Source organism: Phalacrocorax carbo, chromosome 2, assembly GCF_963921805.1.
Source record: "Phalacrocorax carbo chromosome 2, bPhaCar2.1, whole genome shotgun sequence".
Classification (NCBI taxonomy): domain Eukaryota; kingdom Metazoa; phylum Chordata; class Aves; order Suliformes; family Phalacrocoracidae; genus Phalacrocorax; species Phalacrocorax carbo.
Window position 1 is genome coordinate 81,962,300 of NC_087514.1, and position 27,364 is coordinate 81,989,663.

General features: G+C 38.4%; 1 protein-coding gene across 3 annotated transcripts in view; it reads left to right on the plus strand.

The window, feature by feature from the left end:
- Positions 1-27,364, plus strand: part of TRIO (trio Rho guanine nucleotide exchange factor) — a 256,853-nt gene that overhangs the window by 196,972 nt on the left and 32,517 nt on the right. For all 3 annotated transcript variants that reach the window (XM_064443398.1, XM_064443396.1, XM_064443397.1), the window contains exons 35-36: positions 23,916-24,208; positions 25,937-26,107. In XM_064443398.1, the coding sequence (XP_064299468.1) occupies positions 23,916-24,208; positions 25,937-26,107 (464 nt within the window). The remainder of the gene's footprint in view (positions 1-23,915; positions 24,209-25,936; positions 26,108-27,364) is intronic.

The window sequence follows — 27,364 nt, forward strand, 5'->3', positions numbered from 1 at the left end:
AAAAGAGAATGTGCAAAAATTTAGGTGCAATAAAAAAATTTTATTGCACCTAAATTTTAATTGCTGTCCTAAAGGACCATTATTATCTTAACGGAGTGTAGTTGCTTTCTGAAATACCTAAAGGATAGAATTAGAGTGGCTATTCTGTAACTGCATTTTCACAATTCTAGCAAGCGGTGATGATGTAATTTGTAGAAAGTGTACTTTTTTCAATTTTGTGAACTGTGTGGCCATGCTAATTTTTTGGTTCAGAGCTAACTTTCTTTTAAATGGAATTAAAATATGTGCTGTGTAACCCAAAGAGAAATGTCTTCTCTTTTTCAGGACTGAATTATTCTACATCTAAAATTCAGAGTAGATATGAAAAACATTAATTACAATGCAGAAACACATTTGCAGAAGGGTTTGGCAGTACACATTTTCTAGTGTTTGTGTTTTAACATCTGATAGGCAACAATAGGCTAATAAACCCGTCCTATGGATTTTTTGCTCCTTTCTTTCTCTTCTCCTTTTGACAAAGGTAGCCTCCAAATATACTTAAATCTATTTAGTAATAAATCTGTGTTTATAATTTACAAAAACACAGCATGTTGAAATCTAGGCTCAGAGAGAGAAAATGCCCACTTCTGATTTTGCTCTCCTGTTAGATGTATTGCAGAGGAATTGTGGAGGTTGCTTCCTTTGCTAGTGTCTTTTAATGTAATAAAGGAAGCTGTGAAAGTATGTAAGGGTGGGGGTTTTTTTGTTAAATGCTAATGTTTAAAATCCAGACAGGTGCTTTCAGTGCCCATGTGCCTTTCCCAATTCCAGAAGCCACAGGGTGTTGGGTTACGGCTGGGCTTCATCTGCCATACCTCACAGTGCTGTGCGACTTAACCTGGTCTGTTACATGGACATGGCTTCCTGCAGGCGGTACTGAGCAGAGACGAAAGGAGAAGAGGTCTTGATGAAAACCGTTTGTAACTAACCAAAAGGCATTTGTACGATTTCAACTTAGCAGAAGGGGAAAAAGAAAAGTGTTTCAGTCAGTAACATCAACCAGCAGGTAGCCCACACAGCTTGCAGAAGCAATTTCTCCAGGTGCATGTCTATGGAACTTCAGCATCAGTATTTCTTCAAGGGAGTACATGTGCAATTTTAAAAGCTCTTGTTTTATTTTTCATGACCTAGTTCGGTTACTAGAACTGTTGATTTTCCTTTTTAAGTGACTTAAAATTAAGTCAAGAACAAAATGAAATATTCTGAACACTTCTGAGGAATATATTCTTACCCTTTCCTTTTGTCTTTGACTGAATTTCCAGTTAAGAAAATTAGCTAAGAGATTTATGTTAAAAAGGATCCCAACTCCTATATGTACAGTTAAAACTGGTTTGGAAAATTAAACCTTGTTTTGACCAGATTTTTCTTCACGCCAACAAGCTGATTCCTTTTTCCTTTGGAGTGGGAAGGGAAGAGAAAGGGTGTTTTACATATGGTTGAGGAGACTACATCAGAAAATTCAAAATGAAGAGAAGAAGGGAAAAAAAAAAGGATGATTAAGAGTAATTTGGGTAATAAAAATTACTGTCAAAAATGAGTGTTTCTTCAATATGTCTCATTAGAATAGCAAGTATTTCTCATTTGGAACACTTCTGATGTTTTCTCCAATGTAGAGGCAAGGCAGGGCATATTTCTTCTCCCCTCCTACCCCTCGCTAAGTAGTGAATATATGTGGAACAACATTCCTTACGCTCATCCAAAAGATATTGTTTGAATTATCTGAAGCTGGTTTGTTGTGGTTTTGCTGACAGTGGCTGGGATCCTTCAAGATGATTTGGCATGCTGCAGTAGTGACTGTGTTGAGGAGTCACAATTTTCCCAAAGCTTTTCCAGATAAACAGAAGACCAGGGACACTGAACATCTCATAATTTCTTTTTAAGGCCTCTTCATTCTTGGGAGTGGGGTACAGGCTCCAATTCCTTAGCTACAGCACAGGACAGAATTAAAAACTCAAGAAAATAACAGCCAAATTATTGCAGTGGGGTAGAGTTTACGATGTCATGTGCTTTTTGATATTCCTTCTTACTCTAGGCATGAGCAACAGCTACAGCATGTTGTGCAAAGTTGGAGACAGGAAGGACTTGTTTAGATCCTGGCCTTGGTGACTGAATAGCTGGATAAATGCTTCATTTCCCAATATTTTTAATTAAAGCCTGACTAGTTCAGTGTCTTGATATCAGTTGCTCTTGACAAATGCTTTACCCAAGATGTAGAAGGGAAGGTTATTAATCACCCCGTTGAAAATATCTCTTTACCCTCAATCAGAAAATACTTTCCCAGGTTTGCCAGCTAATTAGACAGCCTGTGTGGTTTTTTTAGAGGTGCTTGTTGGTTGTTTTTCTTTTAACTGAAACACCCCAGTGTTTTGAAAGTTCTTAGAAATCTGAAATTAAGGATGTTCACATAATTCACTGCAAAATACAATTTCTGACTGATTCAGTGTAAAGTGTCTCTGGCAGCTGGCAGCACTGGTAGTAAAGAACAGGAAACAACACGCTGAATGTAAGTCCAAAGAGCCACTGTTGTAATGATTCCGCCTCTCGCAGACCGGCAGTGTTATCTGTGAAACTGAGGAGCAGCAAGGCTATTTTTGGGGAACAGGATGATCTTTGTGCGTGGAGCTGAAGAAACCAGATCCTAGTGGCGCAGCTGTGCTCTAAGCTGTTAAACTGTGGACACATTGTGCGCTTCAGAAAAGGCAAAGTTAGGCTCCTTTCAGAATTTGAATAATGGTGTGGGAGCTCACCTTTGAAGATTGAACCTCGAATTTACTTATTGATGCGTTTTTACTGTTTCACAATTTCTTGGTTGTGTTAGAGTATTCTGGCATGAGGCAGAGAGTCTAACTTGCCAAAGATAGGACTTGTATGCAAAGCCTGCCTGTTGTTTTTTGTTAAATCGGAAATGCATATTGTAAATAAAATTCCTATTCGTTTGTGCAATGTTAATTTAGTTCAAGAATTTTAATAGTTACGGGTTTATGTCTAACTTTGGCTTCTAGGTCTGGGTGGTCTTTGGTCCTGCAGAGTTTTGGAAAAGTCTGCATCTTTTCTCTCCCACATGCAGAAACATGACTCAAAATTGTAACAACTGTGTACTTCTAAACGATGAAAGCATTTGAATCATAGATCACTTTAAAATGTTTTTAAAATAATGACATTTGGATGCTGGCAAAACTGAATAAAGAATTCACTCTTCTATTAATTTCAACTACCTTGTAGATGGTTCTCCACTTTTAAGATGAACAAGATTTTTTTTTAATAACTTTGTAGTAGTGATTTCAAAATACATTAATTGCTTTTGTAAATGGAATGTCTGGAATATGAGGGGGAAGGTTCCAGAGAAGACAGATTTAAATTTGCCTGAGAAGAGCTTTGAATTCTGAAGCTGGGATTTTAATGCTGTAATCTATGAAACTTTTTTCTTGCAGAAGGTAGATATTAAGGAAAAACAGGTTGGCTCTTTGGCTTCTTTTTTTAGTCTCTAAAGCAACACAAATAGGTGTTTAAAAATGAAATTTTTGCATTTCATTAGCTTTCCTTTCTTGTTCTTCTTGTTTTTCCCAAGGTGGTGCAAAATGTAATGGGGCCTTACAAAGATTAGGTTGGGACGCTGTTTCTCCTTGTTTTAGTGTAAGTTGTTATTTCTGTTACCATGCAAATGTCTTGGAGTATAAGAAATGCCGTCAGTTTGACTCCAGTTGTCATCTTAATTGAAACAAGGGATGAATGTTTCCATTCTTGCATGCAAGGCTAAGAGTACCCACAGATGAGGTAGCACTTCCGTAGGGAGGTTATTACAGTGGCAAACAGTGCCTGCAGATGGTGCAGGTCAGAGCTGGCACTTGTGAGAAGCTGAAGCTGTAGCAAGCTAATTTCTTGTCTGTCAGTGGCAGAGCCTGATGAGCTGTTACTTCTGTGGTGGGGTGAGCTGGCAAAATGTTAATATCTTAAAATGGTTTTGGCAATCTGACACTGTCCATTGGTGAGCCCTGAAATTAATTGCAGAAAGTTGATCTGTTCCTTCACTGTAGTAATAGATACGGGCATGTGGTGCTTCATTTACGTATATTATATAAAGTATGTGCTACCTTATCTACTGAGGATATACAGAGCTCTTCTAATCGGGGTTTTTTAGTTTCCATTGTTTACTCACTGGGATATAGTCTTTCTTACAAAATGCTGTCTTAAAAGTGAGAGGGCTCTTTTGCTTGGAATTTTAAAATCTTCATGAAATAGCCATTGACAAAATTTTTACCTGCACACTTATTTTGTTACAAGTTCAAGTAATTGAGAAATGTCTTAAATGGCTATGGGTCTGAAGGGCCTTTCATCAGTACTTTGCTTTCAGAAATGAGGCTGATAGCTGTCTACTTTTTAAAAGGAAGTTATATAGAATGTGTAGCTAAGAAAACTCATTTCTGCTTTACACAGATAAGGTGAAAAAAAGAAACACTCATTTTTTTCTTTTTTAAAAAATGCTATTCTAAATGCTGTCAGATGGCATGTCAAAAAAGCATATGATCTTTTTTGATCCAAGTTTATTGTCCCATTGGGCTGGGGTCTATGAATATTTAAGCAGAGGATGAGGGTGGGGGCAGCTCAGTGCTACTGTGTGATGTAAAGTGCAATGCAGCCTCTTCTGCGCTGAGCTTGTGGTTTGTGCCCAGCCTCTGTTTTGCCTAAAGGTGTTCTCTACATAGACATCTTGCTTGCTGAATTAAGATTACCTGACTGGATCGTTATTACCGAGGATGAGTTCCTACAAAAACTGCTGTTGCCAGGAGCCGCAGGAAGAGCTGTCTAGCAGACTGGTAGAGCTAATGCAGGGTAAGGCTCTGCAATACAGAGAAGCTGAAGGAGCTGAAAGACAAAGAGAGCTTTGTCGTAAAGCCTGAAGTAAACCGTAGAAAGGCATTAATAGGCTGCTTGTTTGGGCTTAAAATTACATGTACTGGCAGAGGTCACTGTCCCAGATGGAAATTGAGAATTGTTATACATCTTCAGGTGTTTAAGTCTAATCCAAGTTGATAGTGTTAGTAAGTAATGGTCCCTGCATGTTCAATTAGGTAATATTTTTGTGATGTAGCAGTCATGTCACTTTTGCTTATACTTCAGTAGGAGAAGTTATAGGTCTGAGCTTTCTGTCTTAGACCATAAGAAAGTTGTAGCTATTGTTTCAGTATATGCATTGAGATGTTTTTCAATCAAATTCTTACCTGATACCCACAGTCACTCTGCAGGATGTGTATGTGGAGTCTGTCTTCTCCACTCCATTGTTGCTGTGGAGCAATTGCTTTCTACCACAACTGTATACATCGAAGACAGCTGCGTATCCGCAAACCTTTCTTCTTAACCATGTAACATGTGAAATACACTTTATGTAGTGGTTCATGTGGCCATTCTCTCTCCCCCACCACCTTGATTTACTTGACAGATTTCCCTTCTAAGAAAAGGAAGGGCCAAAGTAAAACCGGAAAATAATGGTGTTTGATCTCAGTAGGAACAGAAGACCTTTTTGCAGTAGTGGGCTGCAAATGATGTGGTTCCCAGAGCATTTAAAATATCTTCCTGCATATATTATTGGTGTTATGAGGTCAGTCTACAGGCAGTTAAAAAGCAAAACAAAACCAACCCAAAAACAGTTTTATGTATAAATTTTGCTGTTTTAGTCAGAAGCTTTCTTACATATGGAAATCACTGTTTCGAAGCTATTTTGATAACTTCGGTAACTTCTAAATGTTAAAGATGTGAGAGTCTAACTACAATTAGAATGGTTGAATATCCTTTAGTGTATGCTCAGTGTGCGTGGGAACTGTTGGGGAGTAGAGGAAAGGGATTGTTTCATTTATTATTTTTCTTACTCAACTAGCAACTAGAATCACTTTCAGATGTTCTACAATTCCATGAAGAATAAACTAGCCTTAGTGGAAGTCTCACCATAGGTGGCAGACTATAAAAATCACTTATCCTGAAGAAAGAGTTTTTTTTCTTCTTGCTGCTTCCCCCTGCCCCCCACCCCACGGCAGAATTCAGTGTTGTTTGAAAGTCATCTTGGGTCAGAAGAAAAATGTTAAGGAATCAGAATTAATGGTTTCAGTGCAGAAGGCTGTGAAGGAGAAACTAATTCAGAGTTTAGGGTGGCTTTCCACAGAAATGTGAACAAAGCAAAACTTTAGTCTCAGGTGGAGGGTGAGCACAGCTCTTGACAGTGCAAACAGGATAATTTGTGTGTACTCAATTTGTGTTAAGTGCTAATGGTAAGCCTTCTTTGATTCTGGGACCCAATATGCTATTTGCTCCACAGAAAATTCCTATTTTTCCTTGCATTACATGCATTTGTGCTATTATCATTGGCAACCCCCTCACTGCTTTGTTTTCTTATTTCCTGCTACATGCTTGTTTATTTTACGGTACTGCTTGTTCAATCTCATTTTAGGGCTCTTTTTTAATGACAATATGATGAAAGCATTTCATTTCTGTTTTTACAGAAATTTAATCCTTGCTTTGGCTTCATATCTGTTTACCTATCTAGTGGTTGTAGCTTTTTGTATGTCCTTTAAAATTAGATGATGAGGTGCTCAGGGGAAGAAACCAAATATCTTTTCTAGGTTTGTAAAGTGCTTACCTAAAAAAAAAAACAACCCATAAATGAATATTTATGGGCAAATGCTTGCGTGGCATGCTAGGTGAAGAATGCATGGATAAAATAAAACACATGCAGTTTCAGTTTACTGACAGGAAGACAGCATGATGAACTAGAAATTTAACTTGCAGGATATGAGCTTTGAGGTGGATAGATCCAAAATGCATTTTAAATCAGGGCAAGGGCTTAAATTAATTTATCAAAAGGTTCTGATTTTCTAGTGTTTGGATTTTTGTATTTTTCCACAAAAAAGGCTCAAGAGAAGATGAAGGTAAGGGCAGAATCTGTTGTTTGGTACAGGCTCTGTCAAGGAAAATAGAAGTTACAGGGCAAGTGCCACGTGGTTTAGCTGACCAGAAAATGTCTGTCTTTTTTGTATTTATGGCTTTAGCTAAAGCATTAAAAACTAACTATGCACTGTAAAATAAAAAGAGGCATTAAAGGTTGGTTTTCTGCATGCCAGTTACTGTAAAGCTTTGTAGAGGTACTAGGCTGTATCTTTTCTGAAGGCTGAGGGGGAAAATAGCTGGTTGCTATATATTTCGAAGATTAACTTGAGCCTCAATTAGGGTAGTTACGGTAGAGAGTAATCTGCTGCATCTGGCTATTCCCACATGTGAATTTAAAGACTGGAACTGTGCTCAGTGAGTCAGAGGAGAGCATCCTTAGAAGAGAGGAGCTGCTCTGACGGCAGGGCAGGGGGCTAAACCAGACTGAGAAGATAACAGGGACTTCCTCAACCTGATGGCATTGGTTGTAATGTTATTTGGGTGAACATCTCCAGGAGAAGCTGTAGCGCATCCCCAGGGTGCGGGCGAGTAGCTTATTTCTAAGCTGTGGGTATCGGAACAGCTGACTCCTCACCATGCCAAACAGGATTAAACAGACTGACACTCTGGGATCGCTGCACTCCGTAAATCCTACCTGCTGTGGCAACGGGCAGCCGAGTGGCTGTAAATACTGGATCCTGGATTTAGGTACAAATATGTGCAATAGAGATAATGGGCTGGGAGGAGGAAGGTCAGTTGGTTGGGGAATGTTTTCAAGTTATAGGAGTTTAGTAGGATGCTTTCTTTTCTCCTTATCTCTCTGCCTCTACACTCCCCTCCCTCTAACCCCAGTCACAAAATGCAGAATATAACAGAAAGGACCTGTATGAAAAAGGGAGCAGTTATGGAATGACTCTGCTCTCTGAATTACTGGGATGCTGTATAGTAAGCTCTTTCAGAAAAAGCATGTAAAATGCATGTGCTACTTTTTTTATTATTATTAGTTGAACTGTGGAAATGAGAAATGGTAACTCTTGCTCTGTGAGATATTATTTATGGTAGTAATTTGTTTTAAGAGATTAGCAGAAATTTTCTAAGAATGTTGCTGCTAAACCAGAAAAATCAGGTGGTTTAATATCTATCGCTTACTTCAGTTAAATTATTGTTGAGAAGTAATGTTTTGGGGAATAAAGCTTGAAAAGAAGGGGTGGTTGGGAAACAAATTGGTCTGTTAAATTTACTTAGATACATCAGTGATTCGGAAATGTAATATGGATAAAGCTATGCTTTTTCAGTCTCGACTGGAGAAGCACAGAGGTTACAGTAGGGATGTTCATGTTAAAACTAAGTTGTTGTTAGATCTCCTCTTCTTCCTCCCTTGTAATTTTAACAAGAAACATTTGGCCTTGGCATTTGGACTGTTGCTGCGGAACAAGTTTGGTTCTCATATGTAACAGTCTGAAATGTCTGCAGGACAAAACAGTGCTTACCCTCAGTGTCTGGAGCTGATGCAGCTGTCGGGATGCTTCCTTTTCAGATGCAAGTTGTTTGCAGCTAGGTTCAAGTCTTACGTACCTGTTGCGTATGCCGTGTGCATATACTTACTAGTTGTAATCCTATTTCATCTGTTAGCATCCAGTCTGCTGTTACAGGTGCACTGAGAGGAGAGGGAGGATGGTGGAAGGGTTGCAAACATGAAATCGAGGATGCAGTGGAAAGTGATCTTATAGGGGACATCTGAAGATAGGGTTGCATGTCAGTGGGATGGTAGTAACTCTCAGTAGTTCCTGGAAAGAGAAGGGGGCATTGGAGTACCAGCCTGAAGGAGTTAATAGTAGGCTATCATCTCTCATCCCAGCCGTAGAGCTCTGTTCTCAGAGCGCTGCTCGGTAACCCCTAGTGCTGGACAATCACTTCCTAACACAACAATTATTCCAGTTTTCAGAAGTAAACAAGTACAGGGTATGTTGGAGGGAGGTGGAGGTGAAAGGAGTCGGTTACAAATAATAATTGATAGGCAGAATGCCTTGCAGCAAAATAATTTACAGCAAGTGCTCACTCAGAGCTGTGACTACCTAGTCAGCTGGAGGTCTGTTAATTGCATGGCAATAGTCTTTTCCCCTTTGTGTTGTTTTGCTTTCTTCTGTCTTTGCTGGAGCTCATTTGCTTCATTTGTGAATTCTTGTTGCAGCAGTGGTTAGTCAGGCTCAGATCTATCTGTTTTTTACTTCCAAAGAATTTTTAGAAAACACGTTTTATAAAGTGCAGGGTGTAGTCAATCCCAATCAGCAAGATGCTTTCTGTTATTACCATAAATTAAGAACATAGACATGTATGAAGTCTTGTTTGGCAAGCATACATGATTTCACAAACATTCTTCATTGTTCTCTTTCTGTTTCTTAAAAACAGATGTCCATGTGTACAGACCATGTTGTAAGGAGGCTCAATAGCCTTTCGTAGTAGGGGAACAAAGCTTAACTTGCATACCGCAGTATAATTGTAGCTATGCCATCTCTTGAACTGGAAAGAGGGAAAACTCTACCTGTAGTATTTCTGGCCACTGCAAACTTAAAACTGGCAATTTGGGATTTAGGTGAATACTCAGCATGTACTCTAGTGCCCAGTTTCATAAAAAACTTTAACTGAGGCTTCAGCTTTGCTTAAAGTATTTTTAAGGAATTAAAAACTTTGGTGTATTCTTCATTAAAATGAAGGGTGCATGTCCAATTAATAATTATGTACTCCTGTTTAGTTACATGATCAGTTTTTCCCCACTTATTCACAAAGTCTGAAGGAGGAAAAATGCATTCATATTTAGGGAGAAACAGAATAGGGCTTTGAGTAATGAATTGGCAAGAAACTACTGAAATTAATAAATAAGTATTGTATTTTTGCCTTTATCTGACATCAGTTGGAGAAAGCAGTGGTGATAGTAGGAGGAAACCAATTCTCATGGTAATTCCACCCATTCCTGTAACTTAAAAATGCTCTGCATTTTAGACAAATGTGGATAAATATCAAAGTTGTTTATGGTTATCTGGCTGAAGAGAGTGTTGAATAGTTTGCCTGGAACTTAATATTGGAAATAATAACATCTTTTTTCAGTTACCTTATGAGCTCGAAGAAACAATAGGATGTTGTGTTTCAGTCCGTAAGTGGATCATTTGAGTCTATATTTCACTTGGGAAATTTGAGAGACAAATCTCATGGATGAAATCCAGGGAATAAATCTACAAAACCAAAATTTATCCTGAAGTTGTTAACCATCTGGGGGCTGGTTTTTGGAGGAGGAAAGGTGGCTGCAGGAGTAGAGAGACTTCTCATTCAACTTTGAAGAAATACATTTATTATACGTGCAATAGATTGCTTAAAAGAATGTATATGAATCAAACAAGCTTTCCTTTTCCTCTTTCGTAACATTTTATGGTATATCAAGCCTCAGAAATAATTCATCCATAAAACAGGATGCTTTTACTATAGAGTAATTGTTAGCAAATGGTGTCCAAGAGAGGATAAGAGGTCTCTGAGGACTGGACTCAGAGGATGCAGTGGGAGAGTCCAGTATTACTAATGGGTTGGTGTAATTCTTGGCGTAGATCCACCTCTACACTTTGAAAGTCTATTCTTTTAGAATACAGATGGAAGCTGTTAAGTATGTGCTGTGTGTGCTTTTCTGCCTCCACGAAGAGCATGCAACAAAAATCTTCCTGAAACTGAGCTCATGTATCAGCTATATAGTTACATATGCAAAGGTACTACTCTCCTGACCTCTATGTCCTTCCTCACTGTTCTTGCGACATGGCTTTTTCGAATCCTTAGGCTGCAGGGCTTACAAGAGAGTTAGCTGAAGGTGCATTTCTTGGTTAGTAAAAACTGAACTACGTGTCTGGTACTGTCAGCTTATTCACCCTGTGAATGCATGTGTGATCCAGCTGCTTCTGTCACGTCAACGCTAGCAATCATGCAGGCAGCCAGACCAGGGAGCTGATCCGGCAGAAAATGCTATACTGCTCCCTTCCAACAAAAAAAAAGTTTTCAGATGTAGGTGCTTATGCAAGAGAGATACTGATGTCCTTTCATAACTGCCATGCCTACTCACGAACCTACAGATTCAAGGCTCAGGTTTTTTGCTCTGAGTGAGCTGAGAAGATCCACAGTTATCCAAAGTTTCAACTTAACTACTAATTTTGGCTCCTATGGTTTAGATACATCTTTAGTCACTTGAAAATGCCGTATTTTCGTCCATGTAGCTGTCAGGCAGGTTATGTGCTTTGTGAAATAAGCCAAGACTGAGCAGCAGTGTGGATCAGATGTGTGGATGAAGTTAGCCCCAGGCAGCCTTCTGCCTCCAATCCTTGGAAATCTGCTCCCTTCACTGCAGTGCTTTCCCCTCTGACCTTGTATAAGTACTGCATGAAAATGGGGTCATTTAAAATGGGTCTATTACCTCCAGCTGCTTCTTAAACCAGCTATTCAGCTCCTAGTTTTAAAGACTTCTGAAAGATGTAAAAGGAAAAACTATTCTCTTCTGAAGAAAATGTAGTTAGGTTTATAATGCAAACTTCATGTAATAAGGACTTGTAACTCCATTTCTGTAATAAGAAGAGACTTTTATGTAAGCCTTTTTGCATTTTGCTAAGACTGTATTCCTGTATGTCACTAGTGAAGCATATTAAAAATGTTATGTAGTGAATAACTCCTAGATTTAACTTCAAAAAAGATGATGGGAAAACAAGCAGTCAATACCAAGAAGGCTTCCTAGAGAGAGACCAGAAGGATTATTGATAAAACTTTGAAAAGAAGGGTGAAGTTTGAGTACGTACCAGGAAAAATATGGCTACCTCTACCTTCTTGTCACATTTCTCAGAGTACACCTCTAACTAACCATCTGGTGCATACAGTTTTGTATTGTGATCAAAAATCTGTATTGAATGGATGGGCTTAAACTGAGCAAAGCAGAACTGCTTCAGCTCGTCTTTCAATTTAATTTGCCTCTTGCTATATTATAGCTCTATTTTAAACTGTTTACTTCAGTGAGGTAGCAGCATAAGAATGAGCTTGCATAATGAAAGTTTCCTTTAGGTGCTCCTTGCAAAACTAGTTATGAACAATGTGTTCATAATCTGCCTTTGAGTGTGGCTATAAGCAGCTGTAACAATCCATTGAATTTGATCATCAAGGCTTGCACTGACTCTCCTTCAGTGGAGGTAATAAGAACAGAATTTAGGTGGTATATTTCATCCTGCTTTGAAAAGACAACATCAGTAATGTAGCAATCTTTCCCTTGTAAGGATTGGCTTTCCTCACAGGGAATACTAAAGTATGTTTATTTAACAGCTTGCTTTGTTTGTTTCCTTGCATTTGAGCATGGGATTGAACACCTCCAGTCAGTTTTCTTTAATGAGTCTTTTTAAAAAAAAAAAAAAAAAAACAACCCAAACCAAACACCACAACCCAATGTATCCAACTACATGGGGTAGTTCGCTCTAAGAAGAGAGCTTCATGGAGATCCACTGTCTAGGAGCACAGTATGAAGTGCTGGGGACTTGATGAAAATAATTTTTTTTTTTTCAATAGAAGAAGGAATAGTAGCTAATTCCTAATTTCCCCTGTGTAACTTTTTTCCCCTATTAATAGACTTAATAGTTGAGTCTATTAACTCACAAAAGGTGATTTCCTGTAACAGTATTGTTGTGTAGAAGTTATTGATGCCAGTTTCCCTCCTCCTTCCCCCTGCTTCATGTGTAATTAAAGCAGGTAATAAGAATTCTAGTTTATTGCCTTTCATAAGAAGTGGTTTGCTCTTTTCCATTCCCTTTCTGTTTCCTTTTGATTCCTACTTCCAAACCAGTTTTGGACAGCTCTGCTGTGATCCTTATCACATCATTTTCCACTTAGGTAACATTAGATGGATGGGAGCTGAAGAATGATTTGAGAAATCAGGATTTAAGATGACTGGGTGGACAAGGCAGTTCACAACATCGCCTTCCTCCTGAGCCTTTATTGGGAATAACTGAAGGAAATAAAAGCAACAGAAACACATGGCAAAATGCAGCTTTTTTTGCACGCGCGTGTGTGCGCGCATGTGTGAGATGTGGGCTTGATCATGCCGAAGAAAATTCAGCAGTGCATATGTTATTCCTGAAGAGACTAATCAAGTTAACTAACATGGCAATGGTGGATTCAGTTTTTAATTATTCAGTGTATTTTAATTGCACACTGAGATAAAATGTCACATCTTTCATTAGTTTGTCGTTTGCTTGCTTTAAAATATATCTATACCAGGGAGTTATCTTTCCCCTTTTACCTCAGTCTTCATTGATTGACAAAGTTGTAGAGGAGTATCTTCCCATGATCCCTTAAAGTATTTCATCCTGAAAAAGACATCTGTGCAGAAGTTTGCCAATATGACTTTCAATAGCTACCTGCTAGTCAACCTTGACTATGAGTCTGTAAAAAAAAATTTAAAATGATAAAAAAAATATATATATACACACACATATATATTTCCAGTGTGACTGACCTTTATTAAAGTCATATGTTCTCTCGTTGCATTGCTCAGGTTACATTTCCATCTGAAGACAAAAAGTTTAAAACCAGTTTGGTTTCCAATCACTGTCATCTAAGACTGCTCTTGATAATGTAGTTACTGAGGTGGGACTGAACTCAGAGGAAGTTGTCTGTCATCACCTACAGTCATCTAGTTATGCAGTGTGGAGGCTGATAGCAGTGGTATGGCGGCAAGGGTCTGACTCTGCTCATTAATATTCCAGGTAGTGTATGCACTGAAAAGTTCAACATTTTACTATGCAAAGCAATGTTAGTACAATTAGTTTCTATCGCTATCACTAGTGTCAATTAGTTGGGTAAGAAGGAAATGTCTTTTATTATATAGGAATTTTGGAAGACCAATTTTTGTCACTGTTTTAGCCATTCCATATTCCCTCCCTGTTGCTTTAATTACTTTCTTAATTTATTTTTTGAGGGCTACAGCAGTGTAACATTTGAAAAGAGAAAATGACCAAAGTTATTGTATAGCCCCAAAGCTAAACAATATGAGTATATTATTATTAAGCTTATGGCAGAGTTCCTAACTTGAGATTGATGTGTTTGTACAGCTGTTGCTAAAGCTGTGGCTCCAAACAATCGCTAGTTGTTCTAATGAACTTTTCTGCTTTGAATCAAGAGGATGAGGGAAAAGGAAAAAAGACTGTTAAAATCGCTGTTGGATTAGTGTGTGTATTTAGGCTAACATGTAACTGCAGTAGGTGAAGAGAAGAGGAAATAAGTATTTTTTTTTTAGTACAGGTAGTCTAATAACTTGGGGATTTTAAACAAATAAAATTTGATAAAGTCATTGTTTCTTTTGTGTCACTTGTTCTTTTAACTCAATACTAGCATTGTGCACTGTGACTTTATATTTATGAACTTTACTAACACCCTTGAAGATATGCTGAGCAATTATTATCAGTATCTACCCTTTGCATTTCAAAGTGTGTGATGGACTCAGTTTTACTAGAGAATTTTTGGAGGTTTTCTCATGTGTTGGAAATCTTTAAGGTGTTTGGAAAAGAGCGAGAATGTAATACATCTACTTTTGTCTTCTAGAGGCCACTAATTTGTAAATACATGGCAGAGGTTATACTTGCTCAAATTTTTTCAAAATTCTGGACAAAAGAAAAAATATTTATATTTAACCAAATTTTAAAATTATTTAAATTATTACTACATATATATAATATATTATAATAATATATGAATATGATATAAAATTATTAATTATAATTACATATAAACTAAAATTAATTTTAACAGTAATATTAAATAACAAAAATAGTATTTTTGGCTCAGCATTTTATACTGATTGTGAAGCTTGGTTTTATCACTTACATAAGGTGGAAAGTAATTACTTCCCTACCCGTATGTATATTCTCACTTTCAAAAGTGCACCGGTAGAACTGTGCATCCCCTATTTCCTTTTTGAGACCAGACTTGCTCGCACTTGTTTGCAATAGCCTAGTTAATATACAGCCTTTTTGTAGAAGTAGTGGAGGATGTTTTAAGATCTGCATGGGATAAATTCCTTCCATTGGGATGCTCTGCGTTGCTGAGCTTTTGCACAGGGAAGCATGAGATACATTGCCTTAAATAACATCTGCAATCGTGATTCTTCCTAACGCAATTTCTGCAGACTTGCTTCTCTCCTTCCATTGCCCCACATTTTTCTCTGCTTTCAGGAGAGCTGAGGACTTGCTGAATGCATCTTATTTTCTCTTTGGTTGGATATTCTGTTATCTATATGGGTATGGACATATTTGTTTCATATCCGTTCATATCTTCCTCTTCTGGACTGATGCACACAGTATATCAGATATGCTGCTGCTTTGCTTCAGAACTGTATTTCTAGGACTGATGTTTATTTTTATCCATTTCCTAGGGAAAAAATTATTTTGCAGCAAAATTTAAAGTAGCAGATGATAAAACCCTACAGCTCAGTAACAGATGAGCGAAAATGGATCTTGCAGTTGCCCCAACTAAAATCTGAAACTGCTTATCACAAATCTTGTGTCAATAGCGGTTCTCATTTGTAGTATGTGACATACAGAGCTGTATCTTTGCTGCTAACATCACGCAGCATGGGTCTTCAAAAGTAGGTTGCACGCAGCATGCACGAGACAACTAGCTTGTCAGCAGTCAGCAAAACTCTGTCTAGTGTCTTAAGCGCCAGCGCTGCCTACGAGGCCAGGGCCCAAAGCTTCTGCCTTCACTCTTTTGCTTCTTCGCCTCAGGCCTCTCTTCTCCCCACCAGCTAGCTGCGTGTTGTTGTCAAAGGCGGGGAGTGCTGTAACGTGAAGCAGTTGGAAGGCAGCTAATGCTGCCGGCTCCCACTGCTCCAGGAGCTGTGCTGTGCCCTCAACCAGCTTCTTGTGCTGAGATCTTAAACTAACAAGCAGCAGCAGTAGTGGGGAGCACGCTAGAGGCGAGGGGTTATGTGCAGCTCTTCTACAACCCAGCCTAATGTGGAGGCAATGGCCCTGGGCCTGGAAAAGAGTCGTCCCTAGCATTCACCACGCCTGTTGCATCCATTCTTCTGGACGGAGGACTGGATGGGCCATGCCTTCATCTGATCATCTACTTTGGTCATCCTAAAGTAGTTGGACATTGCTGATGCTAGGCATCTGGCAAAAATAGCGTATAAATAAGACTTTTCAAAATATACGTGAGACTGTAGTAAAGCTCCAAAACACCCACACTTCAAAAAATGGGTGATGTGATTGAGACTTTGTGAAACATCTCAGTGAGAATTTGATCTTTAAAGCTACTGTATTTAAAGGGAAACTGGAAAATTGGTGCTGTGGGAAAACATGTTTTCTAATATAGAAAATCAATATTTCTCTTGTTTATCTGCACTGAAGAACTTTCACAACTATGAGAGAAGGGTATCATCTTAATATTCTTAATTACATGGTATGTGTCATCCCCTGTGAGGGAGTTAACTGTATGTAACTTAAATTTGTCAGTGAAAATTTTGCCTATTGTAGCTCTGCAGAACAAATAATGTTATGTGCTCCTTCATGGTGATGTAAAATGATGTCATATATCAGGAGGCATGGGTGAAGTGCAAGAGATAAGTAACTAATTGATGGCCCCAGTTGACCCAGAGAAACTCACTGGAGATTGTGCATGAATAGGAGAAAACTTTGTCTGAAAATTAGAACATGGGCTTCTTGTTCATTGGTTCTTAGGTAAAAGCATGCAAGCCCCTGTGCAATCAGTGGTTAGTGGAAATACCCCTCCACACACACACCCCTTTCAGTGGGAGGTAATAATATTAAAAAGATCAGGGCACTTGCTTTAATCGATAGACAGATAAGAGATAGTGGCTCAGTGTACTGGCATAGAGTGAGAACTTGACTGAGAAACAGCGCTAAAGGACATAAATCTGTCCTTGGCAAGTCCTGCCAGGCACATGAATGTAGCTGAATTTAAATCTGAGTAAACAGGTGGTCAAAAGAGTGGAGCTGAGATCAAGATGTAGCCTGTTAAAATATAAGCTGCGTACAGGGAAGCTGAGACTTAATCTATTAAAAGTTTGTGGCTTTCACAAACTGTGAAATTAAACTTCAGCAGTGTGAGTAACTTTTAATACTTCCTACTTGTGACACAAAATATATTTCTCTCCAGAAACAGGAGAGAGTAAAAGCTTATTGCAAAGAATGAAATGCCCCACAAAGTCCACTCCCCCGTTCTGTGGTGCTGCCTTGTGCTTGTAGTAATATACAAGATTTAGGTTTGGGGTTTTGTATCTCTGTGGTCTGAATTCCAGGGAGCACAAACAGAACTTCTGTTAACCTGGGAAAGTTTTTTCTGGCACAATACCATGCCTTCTTCCTGCTTTAAAAAAAGGGGGGGGGGGGGAGGAGAACAAGTGTGGATGCAAAACCATCCAGCAGTTTTAAGAGGAGGATTTTTTTCCCATGTAAATTTTGTTGGTGTTTAGCTCCTAGATAGTGGTTGATATGTTTGGAGCTCTCCCTGTGTGCAAGCTATAATGCATGTGAAATTATTTAAAAGTTTAAATGTAAAACCTTGATTTTTACATATACAGGGTAGGAAGGCAGGAGAGGGTATTAAAAAATAATAATCTAAGTGTATTAAACTCTTCAGGCATATGCTACTAATTTTCTAACTGAAAGGAACAGTGTATTCTTTTTGCCCTTATTCAGATATTTTCTTTGTTTCTTTCTCTAGTGCTGTTGCAAATGTCTGGATGGCTTTTCTCAGTTTCAGAAAGACCTTTGGAAGTTAAGATGACACGTCTTTTTCGGGGGGAGGGTTGTGGTTTTTTGTTTTTATTTGGTTGTTTTATTTTTTTTAATTGCAGACCTGCTTTGGGGGCAGCTTAGTATCTCATTAAGAGAAGCTGAAGAGTATCTAGCCTCGAGTTTAGAATTCCAATCTATCTGTTATTAACACAATCAGCTTTTGATGGCTTGGAAGACTAATCATTGAATACATTTAAACCCAAGTGCTCTCGGCGAGTGTCTGTATCAGTCAAAATTAATACAGACAACTCATTAATCAGTGAAGATCTACTAAGGAGCTGAACTCCATTCACACACTGAAAATATTACAAATTGTATTTTAGCACAGTGCATAATTTGAAGTAAAAAGCAGGAAAGGTTTGCTGACCAGAGATGAGGAGTGAGTGTGTTTGTTCCACTCAAAACACAAATGTGATGGAAGGATTTTCTTTTATGTATTGAGTACTAGTTTTCTGCATTTTGTGCAATTTTTTTTTTTAAGAAACTAGTTCCATGAAAATTATTGCACTATCTCTATACCATAAGTGAAACTCATGCTTCCCAAAGGCAATGGTAGAAATTCCCCCTTTGGAAGCCTGATAAAGCACAAGCTGCATTGTCTTTAAATGGTAACTGCCTTTATTTTGGCTTGTTAAAGTTGAAACATATATAATGCCTTTTGATGTATATTCCAGCATTGGTTTCCAAAAATTTCACAGTGAGGGTAGTCTAAAGAGGATACCCAGCAGGAGAGGAATAAAATTCCTGACATGTACAAAAGTATCTGAATGGTCTTGTACATGGCAGATTGATAACTTCTTGCTTCAAGAAACTGTGCGTGTGTCTACGAATAAAATAAACCTCGCGCTCTTTTTTCAAGCTTTCCCCATCTCATCTAGTAACAAATGATGACTGGTGTACACAGGTGGGGTTTTACAGGATTTTGTCATTACACGCTAGTAAACTGGTTTTGCTTCCTCTGATGGTACGTTGACTTGGCTCAGATTGGGGCTTGTGTGTTTGTAGGTAGATACAGACTTGGGAGATCACTGAAGTCTAGCTGTTTCCAATTTACATATTAAACTTGCAAGTGTATCGGTGTAGATCATGCTGCCTGTGGTTTGAACAGACAAGCACCTCTTGTCCCCAAATATTTGTAATGTACCTGCGTGAAATCTTACTGGTCAGCTGGTTACTTGCCCTGTGTGATGGGCTTTGTGGGCTCTCCAGTCCTTAAAGTCCGTGGTGGATAGCAGGTCTGCAGCGGCAGTTTGACATGCCAGTTGGGGATACTAGCTTTGCCTTGCTCCGTTCCATTTTTCACTCCTTGCCCCATCCCTGTTTTATAGCCCAGAGATGGTGAAACATTTTTATTTTTGGTTTTGCAGTGTTTTGGGATTAGAGATGCAGAGCAGGCATCAAACAGGCTCAGTTTGATTCCCTAGTTTAGAAAGTCAGATTTTTGTAGCCCCTTGCTCTCCTTGTAAATACTAAAAACAGCAATATGGAAATAGTTAATATGAAGCAGAGTCTTTCAAGTCATCAACTAGCTTAACATGGCTGATTTATTTCTTAGGGGAAAAAAAACAGTTTATTAATCACAGATGTGCATGTTTCTAGTGTTAAGAAAGCTGGGACTAGAATGAGAATTCCCATTTCCCTTCCATTTTCAAATATTTGCCTGTTTGTTGGAGGTAACTTTATCATCTAGTTTAGGGGGTCAGAACCCGTGCTGCCTGCCCTTTTTCTTTAGCTTCAAAAATATATTAATGGACTCTCAGTGAACTCTCTGACCTCACCACCAGAGCAATGTATGTGGTTTTTACTTTGAGAGAAATGGCAGTTAAAAACTTCTTTTCTTACTGTGGCTATGAATTACAAAACAAAGCTCATCCATTAGGTTTTTAAAAATACTTTATTGAATTACAGAGCTGTCTCTACTTGAGCAAATAGTGATTTTATTAAATTTGATAGTTTCTTGTTGTATTGGTGTTGCTGTGTGCGATTGTTATATGTGTGTTGTGGTTTTTTTTCTCTCCAAGATGGCCATCTGTTGCATTTATCCTTTTCTAAAAGGGAATCTGACACTCACTAGCAAGTTTACTGTACTTGAAACACAGTCGTGGTTAGCATACCCCAAATTTATTCCATCTGTTTTGGTTTTAAAAGTCCATGTTGTTCTTGGTTTAATTTTGAAGACTTATTTTTTTCTTTTAGCATGTTTTAGTGATAAAATATTCGTGAGCAACCCTAGAAAAACAATTTGCAATGTAGTCATAAAGGAAACAAAGACAATTTAGTGTAAATATTCCCAAGCACGGTAATCAATCAAACCAAGTCTGTATCCCTATTTGTATACATCAAAGTAGTATATAGTGATGGGGCAGGGGGGAAATAAGACACACCCATGTAGCTGTTTTCATAGTGAAGGTGAAGGGTCTTTCTGTGCTCTTGAAAATGCCAGTATTGAATATTATATTCCCTAATGCTTGAATCTGGCAATGGCTCTATTTAAATCTATGAACTTCAGCACCTAGGTTTTTTCATGACTATACTCTAGGATGGTAACTGGTCTCCTAAGGAAGCAGATGAGAGTAACAGCTCTCCTGTCTCCTGTCAGCTGGGATGGGATGGGAAAATGGACGGTAAAGGGCCTCACTGGGAAAATACTGGCGTGGAATATTGGTAGTGAGTATTAACATTGACCTACGAGGCTGTAGGGATGTTTTCTGCAAATTTAAGGAGGGGAGAAAAAAATCAGGGTTGATGTTCCATTCAGGTTAACACTGGTGGTGTTAAACCTTTCTCTTTTTAATTTTTCTTTTATAAAACACTTTTAAAATAAAATTCTATATTTAAGCTGAAGCATTTATGGCAATGCAGTATTTTTATTCATTTTAAGCTTTTCTTTTTCCCCCAATGCTTTCATGCTTTAAAAAGCAGAGTGGAGCAGTGCTATCATTTTGGTGTACTACTTGTATTTGTCCACTTTTATGATTCCCTGAAGCCCTAATAATACTTCGATAAGAACTTCATATTAAATCATGCAGAAGAGAAGATGAGAAGCAGTTACATGCTGCATGCCAAATGGAAATTAATGCTGTGTGGGAAGATATGGCTAAAGTATGAGCTGCGAAAGATGTCTGGCTAATATTGTTTTGTCTCTTAGATCCTCTCCACTTGAGCAGAGTGTACGTATTTCTTCCTGCTCTCTTCCCTCCTTCTGCCCACAAACTCTTGGCCAACTTGGGTTAAGAGTAGGAGTGGTACAGCAAAAGTGTGGTCAGACAAAAATACTCGCCTTCCATAGTTTCAGGGGCTCTGCATTGTACTGCTTGGTTTTACAAGAAATGCGGTGGTTGATAAGTGTTGATTGTTGAAAGGATGGGTGAGAATTTGAGGAGGTGGAGCACTGGTTTTATAAAAAGAAAAATGGGTTTATTAACTCCAGGCATGTTACATGCTTAGGGATAGGCATGTTTTGTAAAAGTAAATCTTAAGCAATCAGTTACTGCACTACCACACTGCCTTTTTCTTGGAAAGAAGTAATTGTAAATGAAAGAAATGTAACAGATACAGAAGTACAAAACAGTACATGGTGAACTTCTGTGGAGGCTTAATTCACTTGTTTATACATATATATATTAAAAAAAGGCAATGTGCTCTATTTTATTTACATGGAAGGAACTTGTATGAACTATTGCTGGGATGAAAAAATATATACAAATGAAAGAAAAACTTGGCTGAGTGATGATAACATTTTCAAGCTTCGAAGTCTTGAAAACACAGCATTTAGTTTGAGAAAGAAAAAAAACTTATTTACCAGAACATCGGCACTGTTCTCTCCTCTTCCCTCTTCCACTAGCAGAGTGGCAGAAGGTTATTTCTTGATATACCCAGCAGCTGATGTTTACTATGATTTCTGAAACAAGGTGTCTGGTAAAACTAAAAGATGCATGATACAATAAAGGTAGAGTTGAGTTTGGGGAAAGAGAAGTCCAGCTAACTTCTTACAGAGGTTTAATAGGAGATTGTTTGGATTCCTGTGGAGAGCTTGCAGATGGTTGGAAGTTTTGTTTGGAATTTTTTTTTAATAAGCAGACCACTTTTTTTTTTTCATATAAATAAAGTAAAAAAATCTGTCATGATGTGGATGCTGATGGTAGTAGGCTTCCTCTGCTTATGTGCTGAGGACCCATAAGCAGTAATCCAGGGGCCTTGAGGGATCCTCAGACTGCAAGTTGAAAACCATTGTTATAGATAATTAATTTCTTCCTTATGTTTCCTGCTTCAACAAGAAAATAATGTGGTATTTCTGTAGCACTGCTATCCTAAGATTTAGAGACAAAGCCAGCTAGTGTAAGTCTCCATCTGCTTTTTGATAGTGCCCATTACTTAAAGCCTTGAAACCAGGTTAATGGCATGATAGGAAGTCTCCTTTCCCGTGTGCAGCACAGCTACAGCTGTGGCTAGATGATCAATTCTGTAGATGAATCCTGATTCTGGGTGACTTGCTTTAAAGTGTTACTTTCAGTCCAACAAGCTAATTAGTATGCTTTGCAAAGTTTGTTTATCTTCTGCTTTATGGAAACATGCTGAAAGTGGTGGTTTATAGCAATTATTATATGTGTGTTCATACAGTATAAGCTACAGGAGTTCTTAGCATCAGAGCTGATGTATCTTAACAATCACATGCCATTTGGATTTTATTAGAAGAGAGAAAAATCTTGACAAACAGCCTGATAGATCACACTTGGATTCCAAGGAAGGGATGCCCTTTTTGGAACAGCTTGAGCAGTGAAGGAAAAATAAAAAGTCCTAATTTATTATATTTGCATTTCATGTCTCTTTCCCCATTTCAGTTCAAAGCCATAATTTGCACTTAATACTCTGTGGAAACAAAACAGGCTCACATACTTGAGTGTAGATCCAAAGCATTTGGATGTTCACAGTGAAGTGTATTGCTATATCAGTGTGACCATATTATTCGACAAAATTCAAACTACCTCTGGTCAGACTGGCAATATGCCTCTTACAGAAAAGCTGCCAGAAGTAGTCACCTGAACATCTGTGTCAAGCTTCAAGAAGGAACACAAGCACTGCATTTAATTCCCAGCAGGGGAAACATTCAACAAAACATTATTTATGTCATCTTTATATAAACTATATATCTACAAAAGTGCATACGCAGCGGGGGAAAAAAAACCATATTTGACAACCTAGGAGAGTTGTTAATACCCTAGCGGTAGATAATGTTCATACAAGTGGTGTTACAAGAATGTGTCCAGAAAAAAGTATCTTTTTAGGAAAAGAGAATTGCTGGGGGAAGAAGCATTGTGCTGCATGGGGAAAAAAGAAATGTAGTCTCACATTAGCTAACCAGTGGGTGTTTATCATAACCATACAGTCTAGTTCAAGTGACAGGAACCTTGTGGGAAAGTAGTATTGACCTCGTGCACATATAACTATGGCTTGAGAAAAGTGTACCCTTTGTTTGACTACAGAACTTCAGGCATTGTCATGCTGAAAGACACTGCTGATCCTGAGACTTGAGCAAATGGGCTTTTAAACATAGATGTTATGTGCTTTTCCAAAAAACAAATACAACAGCCACCAAAACTCAAAGATTTAAGTAAAAGCCAGACATTTAGCTGTTTTCTGGATTCTTCTTCCCCTGTTCACAGGGGTAGGCGAAATAAATAAATAAACTGGAGCATTTGTAATAAAATTTGATGTCTGAAAAATAATTTACTTCTGTCATTGAGGCAATTATTTTTACTCTTCATCTCCATGCTCAAAGCAGTATACATTAAAGAGAACAATCATATCCTTCTATAAAGTAAGATGACATATGGAAAATATAATCCACTATCAAATAAGTATCATCAGCAGTGGTAAGTAGGAATTATAAGTAAGGCAGCAGCAACTTAGTGAAGCTTGACTGTTTTAAGCCTATAAATGGTGCTGGTGTGCGCGTGGCCGCGTGTACCTTGAACACTGATAGTTGTGGTGTCGTTAAAGGCCAGGTTACATCAAAATAATCTGGTCAAGTCCTCCGTAAAGCCAATCTGATATCCATTATTACGTATTCAGTTTGCCTTGTTTCTCACTTACCAGTGTTTCAGCTTTAAAATGCTCTCCTCGTTCTTTTTTCAGACTCCCTTTCAGTCTCCAGCAATGATGCCAGTCCTCCTGCTTCAGTAACATCGCTTCAGCCCCACATGATCGGTGCACAGAGCTCCCCAGGCCCCAAGCGCCCCGGCAACACTTTGAGGAAATGGCTTACCAGTCCCGTGAGGCGTCTCAGTAGTGGAAAAGCAGACGGGCATGTCAAAAAACTAGCCCACAAGCATAAGAAGAGCAGAGAGGTTCGCAAAAGCGCCGATGCAGGGTCTCAGAAGGATTCTGATGACAGTGCTGCAACCCCACAAGATGAAACTGTTGAAGAGGTAAGCATTCGGGGCAGCTTCCCAAGACTTGTTTTTACGTTTTTCAAAGAACTAAACATTGTCAGGTGAAGGTTATTTCCTCAGTTGACTGTCCAGCAGTTCAGCAAAGTGGCATGTGCTATGTGCTCATTCTTGATGACTGCTTTACTTTGTGTAAGTACTGTGCCAGGCACGGTTTGGGCCCTTCTGCATTGAGAGCTTTAGTAAAGCTCTATGGAGAAGGATGTCCAGTTGAAAAAGATTAAATGGGAGAGTAAAAAGTTGTTCTTTGGCTTTGCTCTCTTATCCCACTCAGGAAAGCAGCTGTGTGAGTAGAGGTGCTTCGTGTTCTTAGAATAATCAGGTCATTTTGTATTTCCTTTCCTTTTCTTGTTGGTGGATCAGGGAAAATATAGGAAGAGCTATGTAACTGCTTAAAGCTGTATTTACCTTGAATAAGAGCTAGAGCACAGAAAAACTACCGGCCCTTCAAATCAAAAGGAAGTTACCATTGGTCAAATAATAAATATGGTAGTTTTCATTGGAGGGAAGGAAATTGAACTGTTCCAGATTTTGCTACCAAGGACATCTAATGAAGATTTCCTCCCACAGATACGTGTCCATCTTTCTAAGCCTTGAACTCATGTATGAGCAAAGCCTGCCTCCGGTTAGGTGCGCACAGAGCCAAATTCTCTTGTCTTACAAATTTATACTTCAGGCTGAAATGAATGGTATCTCACTGCTTCCAAGGGCGCAGCCACTTGCATGCTATACAGTTATTCCCTTTTACCAGGCTTGAATCTGACTAGTGGTTTTGATAGTTATTGTACAGAAAAGTGGTCTCAGGTGCCAAATTAATTATTTAGGACTTCTTTTAGCTTGTTCCCAACATAATTTGCTGCAAACTTGGAACATTGATGAAGCTATACAGTAAGTGTAGGGAAAGAAAAGACAAGAGACTTGGCAGCATGGTGAATTGGGAGATGTGGTTTCAGAAGGAATATTGGCCTCTATCCTTGAATGTCAGGCTGTAGAAAGAGACCCTCTGTGATACAGTTGTAGAATTGTTTTGGATGTATCTGTTATTCTGCAGTTCTGTGAGGGATGGAAAACCTAAGGCCAGTGCCTTAAAGTCAGGAAAAAATAATAATTACCTGTGCTGTCTTCCTTTAAAGACAGTTAAATTATCCTGTGAGATCAGTTACATTAAACTTTGGCTAACTGAAATCATAGTTCCTTGTATAATTGGAAAGACTCTTTCAACACAACTGTAAAAATTATACAAGCAGTCTGCTCTCACTACTCTGGGAGTTGAAGGGCCAGAAAGGATAATTGACAAAATACTTCATGTTGTAACCAAGGTTGTTTTTATCCTTTAGAAGTCTTGCTATGAGGGTTGGCACTTCTGATACAAAGTTCTTGAGTTTCTAAGTTAGAGGAACGTGGCTTTTTACAGAACTGAACTTGGAAAGCAAACATGGCTTTAGTAATCTTTCCTGTAGTAAATTTCAAACTGAATGTCTTGTTCTCAGTATCTCAATCCATCTGCTTTTACCAAACACTGAAAACATTATCTTTGGCATCTGCTTTTTTCCCCTTTGTTGAGGAGCAGCACTGTGTTTGTGGGAACATCTTGACTTGTCAGGAAGGAGGTGAATCTACAGAACAGACTTGTTTAAGACAAGTTAGTGTTGAAGCTTTGTGCTGCTGAGGAGGTAGCAGAGCTTGAATGTCTTGATTTCATTACAGAGAGGTCGGAACGAGGGGCTGAGCAGTGGCACTCTCTCCAAGTCATCCTCTTCAGGCATGCAGAGCTGTGGAGAGGAGGAAGGTGAAGAGGGAGCGGATGCTGTACCACTTCCTCCTCCAATGGCAATTCAGCAACACAGTCTTCTCCAGCCCGACTCGCAGGATGACAAGGTAGGAGGAGGAAGCAGGGAAGGCTTCACACATTGAGAGAATCTCTCTTTTCTCAAATCTTTCTTCTGTTTCCAAAATCTCTGTAATGTATCTAATATAGCTTTATGGTAGACAGAAATAATCACTCCACCACTTTAGAAAATGTTAAAAGGGTTTTCTGTGGAAAGAGTGTGAATTAAATGCACCTCTATTTTAAAAGCACAAGCACAGAAATTTTTCTACTAGCACTTTAAATGTGGAAATGGGCCACTTAGTGTGTTTGCAGGCCTGTTTACATCTGTTTAACAGATGCCGTATTTAATGATTAGAATTTACTTGTTTTCTAATCATACCTTTGGGTACTGAGGTTAAATTACTATGTGCAAGTAAAGCTTATCTGAAAGCTGTACATCATCTTTTTAGATCATAAGCTGTTCACCAAGCCCTACTATTTTGGATAGGCTTAGTCCAGGGGGAAAAAATTCTAGGTACACGTCTAAGCAGAATGAGCTGTCTAAGGTGTTTTTGTATAGCAGAATAGCTTTTTTCTTTCTTTTTGTTTCTTTATGCCTCTACAAGTCTACTAAGAAGTTAATATCCAAATAAGGGTGTAATAATCTAGCTGGTTTTTACAAACAAATGCATGTTGAAATTGAGGGCAAAAATTTTGCATCAGTAATGACATTCTGGATGTAGTTAGTAACTGCATGAAGGAGATCTTATTTGCATGTTATCTGTTTTTCTTAAATGTTGTGATGTTCATACATTGGGAGGATTTATTTCACTTTTCAACCTGGATCAAATATTTAGGGAACAACTATCAAGCCTGGAAATAGAGGGGTTTAGAGTAGAAACAGTGTGGACTTGTACAGCAAATATTCACATTCACTGTTCACTTTCCATTTTGCTGCTTAAAATTTTTAGCCATTGTCATCTATATCATTAATATTATTAGTGAATTTTGTGGGTGTTTACTCACTGTTTTGAGTGGTGCAGATATTACTAATAACTTTGGCTAATCTTGTTGACTTGTTCTTTTTCTTCCTTTTATCCCACTGCCTTTCAGTGGGCATCTCAGTCATCCCTGAGGATGATCATTGTATCCTATTATTTGTAGGATCAAAACGGCTGGCTTCCATGCTCTATGTGTATTTAATTCCTACGTGTTATCTGAATCAAAAAAGTGTAATATATGAGTTGGGGGAGTTGATATATTGGGAAAAATGCTTGAAACAGAACAGGTAAAAATAGATCTTTTAAAATTTTGCCAGTCTTTAG